At 38.6% G+C, this 22028-nt stretch overlaps 1 protein-coding gene across 2 annotated transcripts in view; it reads right to left on the bottom strand.

Moving 5' to 3' along the window:
• Positions 1-484: 484 nt before the first annotated feature.
• Positions 485-22028, bottom strand: part of DKK2 (dickkopf WNT signaling pathway inhibitor 2) — a 125441-nt gene continuing 103897 nt past the window's right edge. For both annotated transcript variants that reach the window (XM_061419447.1, XM_061419448.1), the window contains exons 2-4: positions 8816-8966; positions 7357-7512; positions 485-4791 (exon numbers count right to left, since the gene is read on the bottom strand). In XM_061419447.1, coding sequence (XP_061275431.1) covers positions 4541-4791; positions 7357-7512; positions 8816-8966 — 558 coding nt within the window. In that variant the 3' untranslated portion in view covers positions 485-4540. The remainder of the gene's footprint in view (positions 4792-7356; positions 7513-8815; positions 8967-22028) is intronic.

Here is a 22028-nt window from a genome sequence, read left to right as displayed (position 1 = left end):
CCTCAATCCTGACCTCTATCACACTGTTTTAGCTTCATTAAGCTGCCATGAAGCTGTACTTAATTCATTCCACTATGTCACAGAATGTTTATTTTCCACATTTCCATCCCATTAACATCTAATACAACATGTGCTCTTGCAACCACTCCCAGTCTCATAATTGATGAGTAATGTTTGTCAAACACTCCTGACATCTTTGTGTTCAGGAAGAAGGGGAAAAACCTTCCAGGGAACTAGATTTTAGTTCATGGGTGCTCTCTGTAGCCACAGGGGTAAACATATTTTGTAATTTATTTGTGCCATACAGGAATGAACCAATACCTTAAGCATATTAGCATTTCTATGTGGAGAAATTTTGACCTAAAGTGAAGATTATAGGAAATACAGTAGGTGACTTCAAGTGTTTTAAAGAGGTTTGTGGAATATTTGTGTTCTAAGATGTTTCAGAAGGGAAAAAAAAAAAAGGATAAATGGGTAGAAAGCACAAGTTAGAACACTATAGGTTTAATAAAGAAAAAAATCAGTTCAGTCCAGTCTCTCAGTCATGTCCAACACTTTATGACCCCATGGACTGCAGCTTTGCCAGACTTCCCTGTCCAACACCAACTCCCAGAGCTTGCTCAAACTCAAGTCCATCAAGTCAGTGATGCCAACCAAGCATCTCATCCTCTGTTATCCCCTTCTCCTCCTGCCCTCAGTCTTTCCCAGCATCAAGGTCTTTTCAAATGAGTCAGTTCTTCCCAGCAGATGGCCAAAGTATTGGAGCTTTAGCCTCAGCATCAGTCCTTCCAATGAATATTCAGGACTGATTTCCTTTAGGATTGACTGGTATGATCTCCTTTCAGTCCAAAGGACTCTCAAGCGCCTTTTCCAGCACCACAGTTGAAAAGCATTAATTCTTTGGTACTTAGCTTCCTCTTTGGTCCAACTCTCACATCCATACATGACTACTGGAAAAACCATAGCTTTGACTAGATGGACCTTTGTGGGCAAAGTAACATCTCTGCTTTTTAATATGCAGTCTAGGTTGGTCATAGCTTTGCTTCCAAGGAGCAAGTGTCTTAATTTCATGACTGCAGTCACCATCTGCAGTGATTTTGGAGCCCGAGAAAAGAAAATCTGTCATTGTTTCCATTGCTTCCCCTTCTATTTGCCATGAAGTGATGAGACCGGAAGCCATGATCTTAGTTTTTTGAATATTGACTTTTAAGTCAGCTTTTTTACTCTCTTCTTTCACTTTCATCAAGAGGCTCTATAGTTCCTCTTCCCTTTCTACTACAAGGGTGGTGTCATTTGCATATCTGGGTTATTAATATTTCTCCTGTAAATCTTGATTCCAACTTGTGCTTCATCCATCTGGCATTTCACATGATGTACTCTGCATAGAAGTTAAATAAGCAGGGTGACAATATACAGTCTTGATGTACTCCTTTCCCAACTTGGAACCAGTCCATTGTTCCATGTCTGGTTCTAAATATTGCTTCTTGACCTGCATACATATTTCTCAGGAGGCAGGTAAGGTGGCTTGGTATTCCCATCTCTTTCAGAATTTTCCACAGATTATTGTGATTCATACAGTCAAAGGCTTTAGTGTAGTCAATGAAGCAGAAGTAGATGTTTTTCTGGAACTCTCTTGCTTTTTCTGTGATCCAACAGATGTTGGCAATTTGATCTTTGGTTCCTCTGCCTTTTCTAAATCCAGCTTGAACATCTACACATACACGGTTCATATACTGTTGAAACCTAGCTTGGAGAATTATGAGCATTACTTTGCTAGCGGGTGAGCAAATGAGTGCAATGTGCAGTGGTTTGAACATTCTATGGCATTGCCTTTTTTTGGGATTGGAATAAAAATTGACCTTTTCCAGTCCTGTGGCCATTGCTGAGTTTTCTAAATTTGCTTGTATATTGAGTGCAGCATTTTCACAGCATCATGTTATAGGATTTGAAATAGCTTAGCTGGAATTCCATCACCTCCACCAGCTTTGCTCATAGTGATGCTTCCTGAGGCGCACTTGACTTCACACTCCAGGATGTCTGACCCCAGGTGAGTGATCACACCATCATGGTTTTCTGAGTCATTTCTTAGTGACTCTCTTTTGTATATAGTTCTTCTGTGTATTCTTGCCACTTCTTCTTAATGTTTTCTGCTTCTGTTAGGTCCATACAGTTTCTGTCCTTTATTGTGCCCATCTTTGCATGAAATGTTCCCTTGGTATCTCTAATTTTCTTGAAGAGATCTCTAGACAATTACAGCTGTCCCACCATGAAATAAGCACCTAACCATAAACTGCCTTGGATCATCTCATGGTGATGTCATCCAAAGGATATCTGCTAAGACTGCAAAATCAGACCCATCTGTTCGGTTGAACTCTGAGAATCTGTGCTTCTTAAAAGTTTTTCCCAAAGCAAAACACAAGGAAATCTGAATTCCATTTTTGAAGGCAAAAAATTTAATATATTTTATCTTATTATACATTTCCCCTAAATTACAATGTCAATAGCTGCAAATATATTCTGCTACAAAGCTTTCTGTAAGAAATATCTCTATAAGAAAATACATCTCATTAACATTTCCTGTAAATAAATTACTTCAAATAATAATTTTTGAAGGGATGTACATAAGGGAAATAATGCAGAAACCAGATTTTAATTGTAATTGTTGTATAGGAAATGTTTCCCTGAAATGTTCCATTTTCACGTTGCTAAGCTTATAGAAACCTGTTTGTACAGACTTTGGTTCTTAATTTTTGTTTTAACAGACATGTGGGGGGAAAATGGAAATCTTAATCATATTAGTGAACCTATGTGGGAAGGTGAAATTCTTAATAGACATGCAGGCTCAGGTTCAGTTTCTATTGGGAGAACTTGAATTTGAGACTGCAAATGAGCTTTAAGTAAATGAAAACAAGGGAGTGATTTATAGTCTATAAAAGAAAAGGTCCAAAGTAAAAAGTATAAGATAACTTTTTGGCTTTAATCTCTAGACATAATATTTAGAACTGAATAGAACTGAATAAAGTAAAAAGTAATAAAATGGATGTAAAAATTTAGAACCTGTGGTTTCTATAGATTAGCAAAATGTAGATTTTACAAGTTACTCCATTTATAATTTTTAATCTCAGTGGCTGTAGAAGACAGAAACTGTATCTTTGGCAAAAACAAAAAACAAAAAAACACAGCTGTTACAGAAAGAGTTGATGCTGAAAAAAGTCAGATGGTGCCGTCAGCCAGTTAGAAAGCAGCTTACCAAGAGCAATGGAACCTTACTATCCTAACTGTCTTGGAGTCCATTTAATGAGACCTCTTCAAAATAAGATGATTGTATGACCTCAGAAATATAAAAGAAATATTTTGCGGTCAAGTAGTTACCTCACACTGAACTTATCTGCGTAGTAAATATTATGATAGCAAATCCCATGGACAATTTCCATGTATGTTGTGCAGCCTTGGGCTTCACATATGAAAAGTCAGCTTGTGCTTCAAACACATGATCCATGTGTTGCCAAAACTGGACAGTTGACAAAGTTTTCCCCATTTCCTTGCTGTGCTTCAGTGCAGAACAGATATATCTCGTTTCTTTTATCATTTTTACTATACTGCAGAGTATGTGAAGAGTAAATGTCTAGTTCTATCTAACATAGGGAATGCCAAAGCTTTGAATAATATGATCTAGTAACTTTTACTTTGGGCATCTTAAAATTTTTACAACCTGAAAATTCTGCTCTGTGTTATTCACAATGCGTGTAATTTGGAGAATAAAATGAGTAAGAATAATGCACAATCAAGAGATGCAATTTATATCCTCTAGAAATCTGAATGGATTATTTTGGTCTTATTCTACTGGTTCTTATTAATTGTAGCTGAAATTAAACTTTTCAAAAATATGAATAAGCAGCTTAAGGAAAAACAAAGATTTTTTTTTCCTGAAGGACTTAAAGACCTGCGATTATTTTGAAATTATTTGGAAAATATTGACTGCTTTTTTCCTATCAAGGTCTTTAATTGAGCAGTAAGAAGTAGTGTTCCAAACTAAAAGGCGAGTCTATGTTGCAGATTCTCTGTGCTCCACGCTTTTATTTCCCATTACCCGATTCCTCTTTTCACGTTTTAGAGCCTGCTGTATGCCAGGGTATATGGGGAGATCTTTGTTTAAATAGAAATAAGGCTTTATGGTTATTTTTTATAGGCAATCACCACTGTGAAAGACATTGATCCTCCAGCACAACCTAAACGCCTGGAAAGTCACATGGTATTCATCAGTAATCCCTCTGTGTGCCTTTTATTTATTTATTTTTTTAGTCATGGCATCTTCACAAATGTGTACATTATTTACATAAAAAAGTTGCATGATGGAAAACACACTAACCACACCTGTCACCCTTTCTGATCTTCCATTTCCTTTTTCTTTGATCTATGTTCTTATCATATTCCTCATTTTACCCCGTCTTCTGAAATGCAAATCCTACTCTCCACCATGCTATAATGCATTAAATACATGGATTCACAGTCTGCTCCTGATGCTTGTCCTCAGAGGTGGTCATATTTTCTGACAGACGTGCAGTCTGGCTTTGGAGGAGTAGGTGGCATCTTTCCATACTTTACAAGATAGGCCTTTTGCACAGTCACACCGCTGGAAGATTTCCAGCCCATGTGAGCCCTTCTTGCGCTGCTTGGTACAGACTTCCCCCTGATGGAGCACGGGTTTGCAGATTTTGGTCCAGAAGTGACGAGCACAGCAAAACCCTTCAATGCAGTCTAATGATCGTAGACAGGGATCGCCTTCATGTCCTAAAGAAATGATAACCAAAAGATTTTACCATGACACTGTAGGAGAAAAATCTATTCTGCAAACAGAAGCACCTAAAATATTTGTACTTATACTATCTTCCTATCTTCCGTGATGTCTTACAGTCATATCAATTGACTTTCCCTCTAATCATGTGAACCAACTTTCATCTCTTTCTGTTGTTTGCTGTCTGAATATTAAGTTTAATGAATAGCTAGGATGGGGCTGCATCTTCTCTTCACTTTGGTATGGTGTGATCTTAGATATTTCTGTTTTGTATTGTTGTTTACTTAAGTGAATGACAATAAGTAAAAAGAAATGCCTTCTATTTAATTTGATACCTTCTTGGAAAAAGTAAACAAACTGAGTCAAGAAGGCTGAAGTTGTCTGTACCTCCTAAGGCCAGGTATCAGTTAAAATCTAGCCAGGAAAACAGAAGCTGAGTATTCAAAAGAGAAGATATTTAATGCAGAGAATGGGTCACACAGGCAGTGAGTTATGAGGCTAAGAAGCACCAGAGAACGTAGAGCAGCACCGCAGGAAACCACCACCACATTTAGGCTGGAGGATCCGGAGAAGCTGGTGACGTCAGAATGGGGCAAGGGCAGGGGACTGGAATCCCGGCAGGAGCTGAGACCCTGAGGAGGCGCAGCTCTGCCAGAAACACTCCCAGAGGCAGAGTGAATCCATTGGCCGTTCCCTTCCTCTGCCTCTCAATCTCTCACCACAGCCAAACCCATGCAGCTGGAAGCCACCTGACAGGGAGTCTAGGCAATGAAGTCTGTGAAAAGCTATGATACAGAGTGGAGCACAGCAAGGGCAAACAGCCCCAGGGTCAACCAAGAACCCATAAAAAAAAATCATAGGAGCACAGATCTGGGGATTCAATTCAGTAAAAGGATGAAGTCAGCAGAGAGCACCCACATGTCACAGTGGGGTTGATGTGTAGCCCGCAAGCTGCTTTGTCATCTCCCAGATTGTAAATACTTCTGACTTTTTAGGCCATGTGATCTGTGACACAGCTCTTCATTCTGCTTTCATATCACAAAAGCAGCCACAGATGATTCCTAAGTGAATGGGCAGGGCTGTGTTACGATAAAACATTATTTACAAAAACTGGCAGCAGGACAGACTTGTCTCACGGGCCGTAGTGTGCCAAGCCTGGTCTAAAAGGTTAGCTGCCATCCTGGATGTCACTAGTCCCACTGTGTGAATGTGGGCACAACTCACTAGCCATCAACATTTCTTGCTAGCTGCCATCAGGAAATTATACATATAATTAGCTAATAGTGATTAATAAATTAGAAACTGTACTGTAACACAGATATCTGTCAGAATAAAGATGGACACTCATGTACTAAAAACTTTTCAGACAGCTCAGTGGGTAAAGAATCTGCCGGCAATGCAGGAGACAGAGGAGGTGCGACTTTGATCCTGAGTCAGAAAGATCCCCTGGAGAAAGAAATGGCCACCCACTCCAGTACTCTTGCCTTGGAAATCCCATGGAAAGAGGAGCCTGGTGGGCTACAAGTCCGTGGGGTCACAGAGTAGGACACAACTGAGTGACTAAGCATGCATGTACTAACAAATGCATGTGATTTCAGTGGGATAGAAATAGATGTGGGAAAAGGACTAGGCCTTCAGAAAGTGTAGACGGGGGCTGGTTGAAGAGGAACTGTCAGTTACTTTAACCCTATTGATAGAATCATTAGTATTTCAGGTTGGACTAACAGGTCAGATATTTTGTAGGATACTAGATCCACAGAAGGTAAAAATATGGGGAAATGGTTTTATGGTTAAGTAAACTAGGGAAATACAGTGTCTGAAAAAGTTAACCTATTTTCCTCATTGCTGAACTTCTCAGAGCCGTCAATTTATCAATGTTTATTTTAAAGTTCCAAAAATGGGCAGATATACTATTACAAAACTCTTGAACACACGGGCTCTTTTAGTCATATAATGTCTTGAAAGAACAGTGTTCCACAGAATACACTTGCAAAAGCCTCCTTTAAAAATATAGGTATTTCTACTTTTCAAAATTTTACTATTAGTGATTAGGCTTACCAAATATTGTGACACAAGGAAGGGAATTTTTATGGGCATACGTAATCCCTCTAGAAATGAATTATTTTTGGAAAATTGGTTTATGCATAGTATATTACCTGGTTGTTTAGTGAAATAAAATTTCTGAATCTGCAAAGGTGAGAAAAGGACTCTAAATCTTAGTAATTTAATCTATAGCAGCAAACATTTTCCCATTTATGTTTTGCAATGCTTTATTCTTGATTATGGAAGAGAAATGTTTGTGTAAAAGATTTGTTCTAAATATCCTGTAAAAAGGCTGAACTATTTAGAAGATGGCATGGTTAATTAGAGTACCACAATTCTTGTCATATGTATTTCTCACAATTTAAGATCTCTAAGAAACCTCTAGCATCCTCAAAATTGAGAAGAAATTCAGTTAAAATCTTACTATTACAGTAACTTCCCATTATTTTTTTTCAAATTGCACTCAGAAGCAATGGAATTAATTATCTACATTTCTCTGGAGCTCCAGCTATCCCCACCTTTTATATGTGACAGCTTAGTGTGAGGTCTTCCCAGGTTCTGCCATCCCAGGTCGTGGTTCGAGTGATGGCCGTGGTTCCGATCTCTGTGCCGAGTGCTGTCCAGAGCTGGGATATGAGGGGTTAAGATGCTCTCGGTGACTGGGATGCAGATGCCTGGAGATGGTCAGATAATTAGTTAGACTTGTTCAGTTCTATAAAGTGTGTTTCTTATCCAAGTATTCTCCTGACGTGAAGTATGAGGCCATGTATCTATCATCTATCTAGACTTGAGATCTCAATAGTTTGGACCTAAGCCAGGCTTTCTTGATTTCAGTCTTGTCAGTCTCATGACCAAGTGACCTTGGGCAAAAATAGGGATAAAAACAGAATTCCTTTCATGAAGTTACTGTGAATACACAGGAAGAGTTTAGAATAGTTACAGCGTGAAGTATTATCAAATCTTAGTAGCTTAAAACTGTCTGATCAGACATCTGTGTTCAGGATCAAGGTTCCTTTTTTAATCAAAACTAAAATCCCCATCTACACTGTAAACATCTCTAATGGGATGAGGTCTTCTTCCCTTCGCTTCTTGTCCAGGGTACTCTCAGTAGGACCAGGCCCACAGGTCAGGAACAAGTGTAGGAATATGAGCCTGATTATGATGTTTTGCATGACTAATTGTGTTCCTGATCATGTTCTGTAAGTATTTAATTGTTTACCATGTGTTGGAGGTTCTTCATTTCATCATCAATGCTGAACTGTCTGCCCATAAGGTCATTGAGATTGGCTGAAGGCAGAGTAATAGACTTCTGTGTTTCCTTTCAGAGGAAACAATCACTCTGTCAGCATTTGTGTGTGCCACAGTGTGGGGCTTTCAAAAAAGGACACTTTGCGTGTGAGAATCAAGCTATGAAATTGGTATGAAAATGAAAACAAACTCACAAGTGTACTGATGAATCACAGGTTTCTATCTTTGGTTCCTTTGCACATATTCACTTAAGTGTTCAGTGGAATATAACATCTAGCTATTTATATGCAACATTTCAACATGGCACATCCCAGGTCAGCATAGATTATAAATTACAGCAGGTGATCAGAGCCCAGGAAAACCAAGATTTGAGAGGGACAGTAAAGCACTCACCTGCAATGCAGGACACAAAGGTTTGATCCCTGGGTCAGGAAGATGCCCTGGAGAAGGGAATGCCTACCCACTCCAGTATTCTTGTCTGGGAAATACCATGGACAGAGGAGCCTGGCAGGCCCCAGTCTATGGGGTCGCAAAAGTCAGACACAACTGAGAGACTAATACACACACACAAGGTAATCTTATACATTTCTAAACCCTGATCCCATTCCTGCCAGTTTGGAAGTCTCCTTACATTTTAGACGTATGACTAAGGAGAAGGCAGTATAACTTGGTATCCAGGTTTCCTACATGAAAGGAAAGAGGCCCATCAGCACCAAATGAGACCTTTACCATTATTGCAGCGGGTACCAGGACAACACATGCCATCTCTATGGCAGCGCTTCTTTTTCCTTCGACACACCATGCAGGCCGACGATCCTTGGTGAGGACTGTGGCAGTACCTCCCAACTTCACATTCCTTATCACTGCTACAAGGGTAGGCCTGTCATGAAATAGAACAAGAACACCAAAAGCAAAGATTAGATCTTGTAAGCAAAAAGCTATTGCACCAAATCGTGATGGAAAATTAGAATATTTCCCTCCTCAAAGGAAATATTTAATAATGTTCTGAGCAGAGGTACTGCTGCTGCTGCTGCTAAGTTGCTTCAGTCGTGTCCGACCCTGTGTGACCCCAGAGACGGCAGCCCACCAGGCTCCCTCGTCCCTGGGATTCTCCAGGCAAGAACACTGGAGTGGGGTGCCATTTCCTTCTCCGATGCATGAAAGGGAAAAATGAAAGTGAAGTCACTCAGTCGTGTCCGACTCTTAGTGACCCCGTGGACCGCAGCCCACCAGGCTCCCCGTCCATGGGATTCTCCAGGCAAGAACACTGGAGTGGGGTGCCATTGCCTTCTTCGGCAATCAATGTTTATAAAGCCCTTAATTAAGCAGAGGTACTACATAGTAACAATTACTTAATTAAGGGCTTTATAAACATTGATTGCCGAAGAAGGCAGTGGCACCCCACTCCAGTGTTCTTGCCTGGAGAATCCCAGGGACGGGGGAGCCTGGTGGGCTGCCGTCTCTGGGGTCGCACAGAGTCGGACACGACTGAAGCGACTTAGCAGCAGCAGCAGCAAACATTGATTGCTGATGGTGATGACAAAGATAAAGTTGACAGTATCCATATGCTTTCAATGACACGACTTTGGGGTTAGGATTTAGATTTTATTTTGATTAGTAGAGCCCTAAAGTGTGACTCTGGAGGCTCAAAAAATAGCTGTAATTGTTATACTGCCAGTGATTTAAGGTATAAATGAAACGGCCTAGTCACTCTTTTTTTTACCCACTGAACTAGCATAAGGAGAAGGTTACATAAAGCAACAATGGGCTGTGCTAGCAGCTAAAATACATCTCCTGCCCATTTATGGAACAGATATTCTAAGAGTGTTTTCTCAGTTCAACACAAGGAGATGCTTCCAGAGAGTTTGAAGCAATGAAACTTTGGGAACAAAGTATTCAAGGAGCAGCATCTTCACTCCAAATTCAGTGATGAGCAGCAGTAGCATTCTGAGTGGTCAGAGCTTGCTAAACTCCAGTTATATCGTTATGTTCTCAGGAAACAAAAAAGCAGACTTGGAACATACAAAACAGCCCTACAGGCTACTTACACAGAAAGGACTTCTGTTCCTACATTTCTCTACCAAGTTGTTGATTCAGAAGGCTACTTAAGCAATGCCATATATTATCTCAAAAAATGCATTTATATATACACTCCAATTATATATTCCTTGTATCTAGGAAGTTACTGGAATGCTTAAAATATCCCTGTTTTCAGAGACTGAGAATTGAGAAATAGAAATATCACACCACACATCAAACTAACTCACATCTTGAGGCATGTTGACAGGGAGACTTACTTGGAAGTCTTTTTTATTGCTGTGGTATAGTATGTTTTTTTCCCTACTTTTCACAATAATGCATTTTTTAAATTGCAAAATAAAAAAATTTAAAAAGCAATATAGTTTTTAAGCAAGCATAAATGATAGGACTAGAAAACTACGGGATAAAGTTTTTGTGACTCTCAAATAATTAGTGTGTTTTGAATGTTTTACTTTTGAAATGAGGTTGATGACTTGACCCTGCATGCACTGCTTCTCCTTTCCCCTCACCCCTCTCTTTCTTCCATCGCCTTTTCTCCCTGGGCTTTCCTCCTGCGTATGTTTGCATGCGTTCAGACCCCTTGTGTTTTCTATTCAGATCTGATCATGTTAGAAAGAGGAAATAAGTGTGAAGTTGATGTGTGACTCTGGAAACTTTACATGTTATTTGATGAAAAAAGATAAACCTTTAACATCATTACAATTTACTTTTACCCTCAGAAGAGAACAGAAAATAGAAAAACCTCTAACTTCAGACTGAAAGTGTTCTTGAAGCATTGCACACTAGAAATGAAGCCAGATAAAACTATAAAATTAATTTGGATATTACTGTCCCATTCTGTAACTCCATCATTAGGCTTAAGAAAGAATCTGAATGAGCTTGAATTCAGAGTATCAGGCCACTTTTCAAGAGTCCAGGACTGATGAAAACAAAACAAACGTCACTTCCCGACTTGCTACACTCTTTTCCCCCTGAGCACTTTACTGCCTTCATATTTAAACCCATTAAGTTTAACTGAAATACACTTCACATGTTTCTGATTCATTTACATTTATTTCACCAAATAGTTTTGCAAGAAACATTTGATGTATCACAAGGCTTTGTTTTTTTCTTTTCTCAAAAATAGGACACGTTCTTTCAATGGAAGTAAACAGGCCACCTAAAACATCATGTGTAATTCAACTCAAACAATGACTCTTCAAGGGATTTTGAATATAGAGAAATACTTGATTCCATTCCTAAAAGAATAGCCTGTACGGTAGAAAGCAACTTGTTTTCTAAAAGTTGAAGTTCATTTATGCAGAAAATTAGAGAAGGCACATTATCATCTTCCTGTTCTCAGTTGGTGGGAAATACTTGGTGGAAAATATTTGACAGTTACAGAAAGCAGTATGCACAGTACTTTGTGAATGGGATCACAGTAAAATTCTTACCAATTTTTCAGAGGAGAGAGCAAAAATATTAGGCAGTTTTATTATATTTCAGTGTGTCTTTTATTGAACTAGAAATGGTATAGGCAGAATAAGTATGCAGGAATTTTTTTTTTTTTAATGGAAGGTTATTGTTAATGTGAACTTGTCCTTGGAATGGAATCCCAGAACATAATATTAAGGGAAGTTCTTTGACAAAAATAAGTTTTTAATTATTAAAATACAAGGTTATATTACATAGCTTCTAGTATGCTTATGGAATTCCTGGCTCCAATAAACAGCATTTATATATGAATAAAATAAAGAATAGATGAGAAAAATTGATTGAAACAAGTTATAGGGAAAGCAACTGATATTTGGGGACATGCTTTGTCTTCTGAAAATCAGTGTCCCTCAGGATGGATCTAGTTAGCAATAAAGTTTACTTGATGTAACCATTAGCAAGAAAATGCAGAACAGGAGAAAACACGACTCTGACTGATTAAAAGGGATTCTCATGTTTTTGGCCTAATGCATTATTTTTCAGGAAAGAGTTTTAAACTCAAGTATGAGGGTTCTACAGTTTGCTATTGAGTTTTTCCTGAACATTCAGTTTGGTTCCGTTGCTCAGTCATGTCCAACTCTTTGCGACCCCATGGACTGCAGTATGCCAGGCTTCTCCGTCCTACATTAGTCCCTTCTAACGTGTCTGGAAACGGTATCATATTAGGCAAGAGAGGGAGGGAGAGACAGAGAAGAAAAGCACGTAGTTCATATAGTTATGGAGAATCCTGAAGAAGTGATGACCTGTGGCAATTAACAAGCCCATTGAAGGGACTTACATACTTTAATAAAAGTGTCATTACAGGGAGGGGAGAGGGAGGAGGGTTCAGGATGGGGAACACGTGTATACTTGTGGCAGATTCATGTTGATATATGGCAAAAGCAATACAATATTGTAAAGTTGAAAAATAAAAGTTAAAAAAAAAAGTGTCATTAAAAAACTTTCCTTTCCTTTGGCCCCCAAAGGTCCCATTTAATGATGATTTTTTTCATTTGAGCACCTCAGTCTAAGTTTCCATTTAACAAAAATAATATGCATCTCTGGTTCTTATTTTATAAATGAGTAAGAAGACTGATTCTCTTCGCCTGATATGGAAATTATTAATAGTGAATTTCTTTGGCTCTTCATTCACTTGACTTTAAGTGAACAGTATAAGCAACAGTGACAGTCTGTGCGGATGTCTAGAAATCAAATCAAAGAATTAGAGACTTTATACATGCCTATCCTGTATTAATATTTCCAAAACTGAATCAGAATTCCAGTTCCCTGAGCATCCAGGAATACGCGCCTTCATGCAAAATCATTCATGACTTATCCTCAGTCACACTTAGGGGCTGAATTCATTTGCGAGACCTAATAATAGCAGAAGATAGGCCATAAATTAAGAAAGCATGAGAGCTGTCCCCGATCAAGCCAAAAAGCAGAGAAGTTTTGACCAACCACCTCCTCCGCCTTTTAGACTAAAAATACAGTGGTTCCCATAAATAGAAGTGCCAGTTATCATTAGCATGATGCCATGGACTAAAATAAGAGTGAACACATTGGGCACAGCTTGAAAATAATGTCCATCAGAAGTGAGCATTTCTTGTTTAGTATAAAGGGTATTTTTTAACATCTGTTTACTCTGTACTAATCTGAAACCTTTCTTTACAGTTTTAGCAACGAAGTGAAGAGAGGTTAAATAACTTCTGCAAATAAGTCTTATGAGCTCAGCGGCAGAAAAGTTGGGGATCAGAGCCCTGCCCTGGGTTGCAGACCTCACTGTAAGGTGTCACAACTGATCTTTTAATGACTGTTAATGCACACATAGAAAAGGTATTTGAATGGTGACCAGTGTGCTGAATTTAGGGATTAGGAAAATAAACTTGGCCACTTCTCTTTCTAGAAGCCTCCAAATACCAACAGCAGGTCCTGCTGCAGCTGTTGGAAAAACAGAATACTGGCAGAAAGCACTGACAAGACTATAAACAGCGTTTCCTCTTTCCATCTTTTTGACAACCGTTTTATGGCTGTTTAAATTCAGTGTAACCAGAGTTATAAGCAAAATCCCATCATGCAAATAATGATAAATAATATTCTAATGAATAAAATAAAATGTTACTGCATCTTCTTAAACTAATTGAGCCTCTTTTTTCCCCTATTATTCTTAAAACTGCAGAAAGAAAAGGCTTATTAAATCAAGACTTAGATTTAGGGCTGAGTATATTTTTTTTTACTTTTCAATTACTGCCCATCCCTTACAGCCTTCTCCGCAGCACCTCCCCCCCCAACCAATGCAACAGTGAAGTGATTATGAAATGAGAAGTGTTTCGGGTATCTCAGCAGCACTGAGTACTTTTTATAGACCTTTTGCCACAAGTAAAACCTTAGTTTAACTCCCAAGCTTTCAAAACAGTGACATTGTTCCTGTTTAATAAAGGGGGAAAAAAGGAAGAGAGAAACATCACAAAGTTTTCATGTGGGCGAGCCACCCATCCGGATTCTTGCAAGAGCGTCCCAGTTTTGTTGTTGTTTTACTCGGGACAATCCTTTGTCCCCGCAAGCACTGTTTGTAACAATCTTGGAAGTTTTCTGGAGCCAGAAAAACATCATCAGCTGGGCAGGCAGAAGAAAGCCTGAAGGGGGACAACCCAGCTGTGGGAATGAAAAACATTTGAAGCAAGTGGACAGAGGGAGGTGGCTGAAAGGGCTGGGGACTAGAACGTGTCTGAGGGCTTAAAGAGAACACGGCAAAGGGTTGGCGAGTGCACTTGGGAAACCAGATCAGACTGGCTTCCTCTCAGTCCTTAGGGAAACGATTAATTTCCCTTGTCATGACATTATGCATGATACAGCTATATTTCAATGAGCATGCAAAATATGCTACTCTTTAAAGTGGTCATTTCAGACTCATACCCTAACATTGTAACTGCAGGAGGTGCAGGGAAATATAACTCAATCTGTGCAGTTGTACACTTCATGCCAAAGGCTAGGCAATTGGATCATTTCCTTTGTCCACAATTACCTCTAGGGGACAGGGGTTTACTAGATGCATCTTTGAGGATTCTTGAACCTAAGGCCAGGAGAAATGAGCTGTATTAACTTTGAGGGGAAATTTTCAGATATTTCATGATATTCTGGATGTGTACCACAGCTGCTTGGATATTCCTTTAGTATTCAATAATTACTTATTCATCTTTTATTTATTGAACTCCCAACTATAATACAGAAACTAAAAACTATATTCTGTGATCTGCAAATCATTGCCCCTAAAATAATTTTGAAAAACATGCATCATCGCATGCATTTGATGTGTAAAATATTTCATTGTAAGTTTGTTTTATTAATATAAATGTTAAACATTTTATAGATGAAGTTCACAGTAATTTGTCATGATTCAATAAAATATTGCCCAATGTAGCCTGATCCTAAATGCACCCTGATCCTAAAGTAAATTGCAATGTATTTATTAGTAGATATTCTTCCTTGAGAAAGATAATCTTACAAAACATTCAATTAAATGTTAAAATGAACAAGTCATCACAACAGTTTTGAATGTTCTATATTCAGAACTTTCCAACTAGAGCCAAGACTCACTTAAAAAAAAAAAAAAGAATGATAAGGACGTTTAAAGTGATGAAGGATACGTAAATTGATCAAAAAGAAAAACCTACAACCAAGAATACCAAGTAAGGCTCTTATTCAGGCTCTCACTCAGATTTGACAAGAAATCAAAAGCTTTACAGATAAGAGAATTCAGCACCACCAAATCAGCTTCACAACAAAAGCTAAAGGAACTTTTCTAGGCAGGGGAAAAAAAGAGGCCACAACTAGAAAGATGAAAATCACAAATGGGAAAGCTGGTAAATGTACAGTAAAAGTAGGACATCACCCATACACAAATATGATATCAAAATCAGCAAGCATGAGAATAGGAAAGCACAAATGCAAGAAATGAGAAACGCATTTGAAATTAAGAGACCAGCAACTTAAAACAACTGTGTGTGTGTGTGTGTGTGTGTATAGACTGCTATATCAAAACCTCATGGGAACTGTAAACCAAAAAACTACAATAGATAGACACACAAAAAAGAAAAATCAATGCAAACACAACTCTATAGAGTATCAGATTGTCATCAAACCATAAGAAGAGCACAAAAAGAAGGGAAGAACAAAGACCTACAATAACAAATCCAAAACAGTTTTTAAAATGGCAATAAGAACATATACATTGATAATTACCTTAAATATAAATGGATTAAATGCTCTAACCAAAAGAAATAGACTGGCTGGCTGGTTACGAAAACAAGTTTCATATATGCTGCCTACAAGAGACCTACTTCAGGCTCAGGGGCACATACAGACTGAAAGTGAGGGGATGGAAGAAGGTATTCCATGCAAATGGGAATCAGAAGAAAGCTGGAGTAGCAATACTCATATCAGACAAAATGGACTGTAAAGACTGTTACAAAAGATAAGGATGACGTAATATATAATGATCAAGGGATCAATCCAAGAAGAGAAGAGAAGGAAAGAAAGTGCCTTTCTGTGTTTAGAATGTCCTGATCAATCACTAAGGATACTTTGTTAAACCAATATTCTGAGTTCTATTTTAGTTTGCCAACAAAAGGTTTTTTTTGTTGTTTTTTTTAACCTCTGACTAATGCAGTGTATCAAGATTTGGAATGTGTGGCAGTTTTGCCTTTTCATACTGTTCATGGGGTTATAAATGAAAGAATACTAAAGTGGTTTTCCATTCACGTCTCCAGTGGAACATGTTTTGTCAGAACTCTCCACCATGACCCGTCCATCTTGGGTGGGCCTACATGGCATGGCTCATAGTTTCACTGAATTAGACAAGGTTGTGATCCATGTGATTAATTTTCTGTAATTAGTTAACATTGGTTAGTTTTCTGTAATTGTGGTTTTCATTCTGTCTGCCCTTTAACGGATAAGGATAAGAGGCTTGTAGAAGCTTCCTGATGGGAGGGACTGGCTGTGGGGGATCTGGGTCTTGCTCTGATGGGCTAGACCATGCTCAGTAAATCTTTAACCCAATTTTATGTTGATGGGTGGTACATTACACTGAAAGATGAACTCCCAGGTCCATAGGTGCCCAGTATGCTACTGGAGAAGAGTGGAGAAATAACTCCAGAAAGAATGAAGGGATGGAGCCAAAGCAAAAACAGCGCCCAGTTGAGGATGTGTCTGGTGAAGTAAAGTCTGATGCTATAAAGAGCAATATTGGTTAGGAACCTGGAATATTAGGGCCATTAATCAAGGTAAGTTAGAAGTGGTCAAACAGAAGATGGCAAGAGTGAACATTGACATTTTAGGATCAGTGAACTAAAATGGACTGGAATGGGTGAATTTAGTTCAGGTGACCATTATATCTATTACTGTGGGCAAGAATCCCTTAGAAGAAATGAAGTAGCCTTCATAGTCAACCAAAGAGTCCGAAATGCAGTACAGTCCTAAAAATGACAGAATTATCTCTCTTTGTTTCCAAGGCAAACCATTCAATATCACAGTAATCCAAGTCTATGCCCCAACCACTAATGCCAAAGAAACTGAATGGTTCTATGAAGACCTACAAGACTTTCTAGAACTAACACCAAAAAAATGTCCTTTTCATCATAGGGGACTGGGATGCAAAAGTAGGAAATCAAGAGATACATAGACTAACAGGCAAGTTTGGCCTTGGAGTACAAAATGAAGCAGGGCAAAGGCCAACAGAATTTTGCCAAGAGAATGCACTGATCTCTTGCAACACTCTCTTGCAACAACGCAAGAGATGACTCTACACAAGGACATCACCAGATGGTCAATACATAAATCAGATTGATTATATTTTTTGCAGCCAAAGATGGAGAAGCTCTGTACAGTCAGTAAAACCAAGACCAGGAGCTGACTGTGGCTCAGATCATGACCACCTTATTGCCAAATTCAGACTTAAACCGACGAAAGTAGGGAAAACCACTAGACCATTCAGGTATGACCTAAATCAATTCCCTTTTGATTATACAGTGGAAGGGACAAATAGATTCAAGGGATTAGGTCTGATAGACAGAGTGCCTGAAGAACTATGGACAGAGGAGGTTCATACCATTGTATAGGAGGTAGTGATAAAAACCATGCCCAAGAAAAAAAATGCAAAAAGGCAAATGGTTGTCTGAGGAGGCCTTACAAATAGCTTAGAAAAGAAGAGAAGCAAAAGGGAAAGAATAAAAGGAAAGATACACCAATCTGAATGCAGAGTTACAAAGAATAAAAAGAGATAAGAAAGCCTTCCTCAGTGATCAATGCTGAGAAATAGAGGAAAACAATAGGATGGGAAAAACTAGAGATCTCTTCAAGAAAATTAGAGATACCAAGGTTACATTTCATGCAAAGATGGGCACAATAAAGGATAGAAATAGTATGGACCTTACAGAAGCAGAAGATATTAAGAATAGATGGCAAGAATACATAAAAGAACTATACAAAACAGATCTTAATGACCCAGATAACCATGATGGTGTAATCACTCACCCAGAGCCAGACATCCTGGTGAGTGAATTCAAGTGGGCCTTAGGAAGCATCACTATGAACAAAGCTAGTGGAGGTGATGGAATTCCAGCTGAGCTCTTTCAAATCCTGAAAGATGATGCTGTGAAAGTGCTGCATCCAATATGCCAGCAAATTTGGAAAACTCAGTAGTGGCTACAAGACTGGAAAAGGTCAGTTTTCATTCCAATCCCAAAGAAGGGCAATGCCAAAGAATGTTCAAACTACCAAACAATTGCACTCATCTCACACGCTAGCAATGTAATGCTCAAAATTCTCCAAGTGAGGCTTCAACAGTACATGAACCACATACGTGTAGATGTTCAAGCTGGATTTAGAAAAGGCAGAGGAACCAGAGATCAAATTGCCAACATCCATTGGATCACAGAAACAGCAAGAGAGTTCTAGAAAAATATCTGCTTCACTGACTACACTAAAGCCTTTGCCTGTGTGGATCACAACAAACTGTGGAAAATTCTTCAAGAGATGAGAATAACAGACCACCTTATCTGCCTCCTGAGAAATCTGTATGCAGGTCAAGAAGCAACAGTTAGATCCAAACATGGAATGACGGATTGCTTCCAAACTGGGAAAGGAGTACATCAAGGCATTTATTGTCACCCTGCTTATTTAACTTCTATGCAGAGTACATCATGTGAAATGCTTGGCTGGATGAAGCACAAGCTGGAATCAAGACTGCCAGGAGAAATATCATATCCAGATGACACAACTCTTATGGCAGAAAGTGAAGAGAAACTAAAGAGCCTCTTGATGAAAGTAAAAGAGGAGAGTGAAAAAGCTGGCCTAAAACTCAACATACAAAAAACTAAGATCATAGCATCCGGTCCCATCACTTCATGACAAATGGATGGGGAAACAATGGAAACAGTGACAGACTTTATTTTCTTGGGCTCCAAAATCACTGTGAATGGTGACTGTAGCCATGAAATGAAAAGAAGCTTGCTCCTTCAAGAAAAGCTTTGACTAACATAAACAGCATATTAAAAAGCTGAGATGTTACTTTACCGACAAAGGTCCATCTAGTCAAAGCTATGGTTTTTCCGGTGGTCATGTATGGTTGTGAGAGTTGGACCATAAAGAAAACTGAGCACTGAAGAATTGATTTTTTTGAACTGTAGTGTTGGAGAAGACTCTTGAGGGTCCCTTGGACTGCAAGGAGATCAAACCAGTCAATTCTAAAGGAAATCAATCCTGAATATTCATTGGAAGGACTGATGCTAAAGCTGAAGCTCCAATACTTTAGCCACCTGATGTGAATAACCGACTTCTTAGAAAAGACCCTGATGCTGGGAAAGATAGAAGGTGGGGGAGAAGGGCACAACAGAGGATGAGATAGTTGGCTGGCATCACCATCTTGACAGAAATGAGTTTGAGCAAGCTCTGCGAGTTGGTGATGGATAGGGCACCCTGCTGTGCTGCATGAGGTTGCAAAATGTCAGATAAGACTAAAGGACTGAACTGAATTCAACTGTTTTCCTTTTTTCTCCCCATAAAATAGCAAAAGGCTTATTGTAAACACAGGCATTTTCCCAGACAATTTTAAGGAAAAGAACCATGGAAGGTGAAGATCTGGAAATTGATTCCCTAAAACAATCATGCTTTGCACACTGTGGAAAACCTTTGGATACCTTTTACACATACTCATTTTAAGACTAAGTTTGTTAGACATTTGATTTTTTTTATATAAAAGTTCAGAATTTAGAGAATTTCTACTAATACTTCCTGGATTATAAATTAGGAATGCTAGGTTTCTGGCAAGGGTTCATTAACCTCCCCAGTGTTCAGAAAGCCTCACTTAAATCCTAAGAAACAATAATTTTGTGAAATAAATGCAGGGTCCTCTCCCACTTCAGTTCTTCACCCTGTTCTCTGTATGGCATTAAGTAGAAAAGAGATTCTAAGGAATTCCCCGCTTCCAACACAGACCACATTCTCAACAGCACTGTGTGTTTTTTCTGCTGTTGATCAGGGGTGAATGGAAAGAGGAACCCTTCTTTTATGGTCTCAGGACCTGAGAAATCTAAACCATCTTGTTAACCTGGCTTTTATTTTGCTGGTTTTAGGCCATTTCCCCCTCATTTGGAATATATAGTGCAGAACACATCTATCCCTGTTCAAAAAGCATTTCCAGAGTGCTTTTATAGCAGTGGCTAGAGCCCTTTATACTCCATATGTAATCATAAAGCCGTTTGTAATTCTGCAGTTGGTTCCATATAACTGTCCTATCCAAAACAGCAAAAGAAATTCCACAATTTTGCATTTTCTTTTAAATCCAGGATCAATGTCTGTAATATATAATTTTCATTGTAGCCTTTCAGATTTACCTGACCTCATGACCTGTAGCAAAGTAATATGGTAGGAAGAAATTTGGAGTTATACTGAAGTTTGAATTATGCATTCACAATTAATTTGTTGTTACAAGTTATTTAACTGAGTCTCAGTTTCTTCCTTGGTAAGATGGAAATAATCCCTACCTTCAGCAGCATTTCCCCCTCTTTGTTGTTTAGCTGCCAAGTTATGTCTGAGTCTCTTGTGACCCCATGGACTATAGCTCATCAGGCTCCTCTGTTCATGGAATTTTTCAGGAAGAAGACTACAGCGGGTTACCATTTCTTCTCCTGGGGATCTTCCTGACCCAGGGATCAAACCCATATCTCCTTCATTGGCAGGTGGATTCTTTACCACTGAGCCACCAGGGAGCCCTTCCCCTTCCTTAACTAATCTTAAAAATCACATTGGGTTTCTTTAAAAACAACTTATCCTTCATGGACTACCCATAGAGGCTAATTCTGTAGAACTAGATGTGGTCCAGGAATCTTTATTTTTAATGAATACTGTCCTGGTAATTATATGTTAAGGTAAGATAGGGAAACACTGCTTTACAGAATTGCTGCAAAAATTACAGATGCTTTTGTACATGTATTACACTGACAATGTCTGGGCTACATGAGATACGGACTCCGTTGTGTTCCAGATAGACATGAATATAAGGTAGAGATTGGTTCCCTAACATCAGCATGAATCTAAGTAAGAGACGCACTAACAACAACAACTATTTCCACACAGGTTTATCCTCTGTGCTCGGACGTAGCCACTGTGCTTAGGGGTGGCTTAAGAATTTCTAAAACTGTATGATAAAGTAAAGTAACATATAACACAGCAGTGCATTTGGGAGAAACACAGTGTAGACTCAGAGCTGTCCACACACCCCTTATGGCGGGCTGGCTTTATATCCTCATGTGGTGTCCACCTGGTTCTGGTTGACAGCACGTGGCTTTGCAGTTTTCTCTGCATCGTGTGTCCTGTTGGTCTTTACAAAACAAGTACTCTTCCTCCCCACATCAAGTATGATAAATAGATGACATATGATTTTATTATTATTTTCTATTTCTTTGTATAGCATCAGATTTTCCTTTCTAATGAAAAGCACATTGAAAATTCAAATATTGATGTCCAGGTAGATATGAAAACATTCTTTCAAACTGCTGTTTCAAACAGTCTTTATGATGATAGAATAGGTCAGTGTTGGTAAGTATTTCTGCACCCCCAGTGTAAACACTTGTGAATTTTAAATGTTTCAAGAGTTGGGGTCATTTTTCACTTATAATATCATGGGTTTAGAAATGAAAATCCTATGGAGGTGTGTGTGTATGTGTATGTACATAAGTTATCTTGCCTTCTTGCCTTCTCTTGGGAAGATATACTCAAGAAACACATATCAAAATTTATCAGTGGGAATGTGGACAGGGTTGTTGAGAACAAAAAAAAAGGAACATTTAGTTTCCATATAAATGCTTTTTTTTAACATTTTATAATATGTGATGGGTACATGTATTATCTATTAATATTAACATAATTTTTAAAAGATCTACAGTTAATAGGC

The sequence above is a fragment of the Bos javanicus genome, chromosome 6 (genome assembly GCF_032452875.1).
Source record: "Bos javanicus breed banteng chromosome 6, ARS-OSU_banteng_1.0, whole genome shotgun sequence".
In the NCBI taxonomy this organism is placed as follows: domain Eukaryota; kingdom Metazoa; phylum Chordata; class Mammalia; order Artiodactyla; family Bovidae; genus Bos; species Bos javanicus.
The sequence above is the reverse complement of the archived record's forward strand: the minus strand, read 5'-3'. Positions and strand labels throughout refer to the sequence as shown.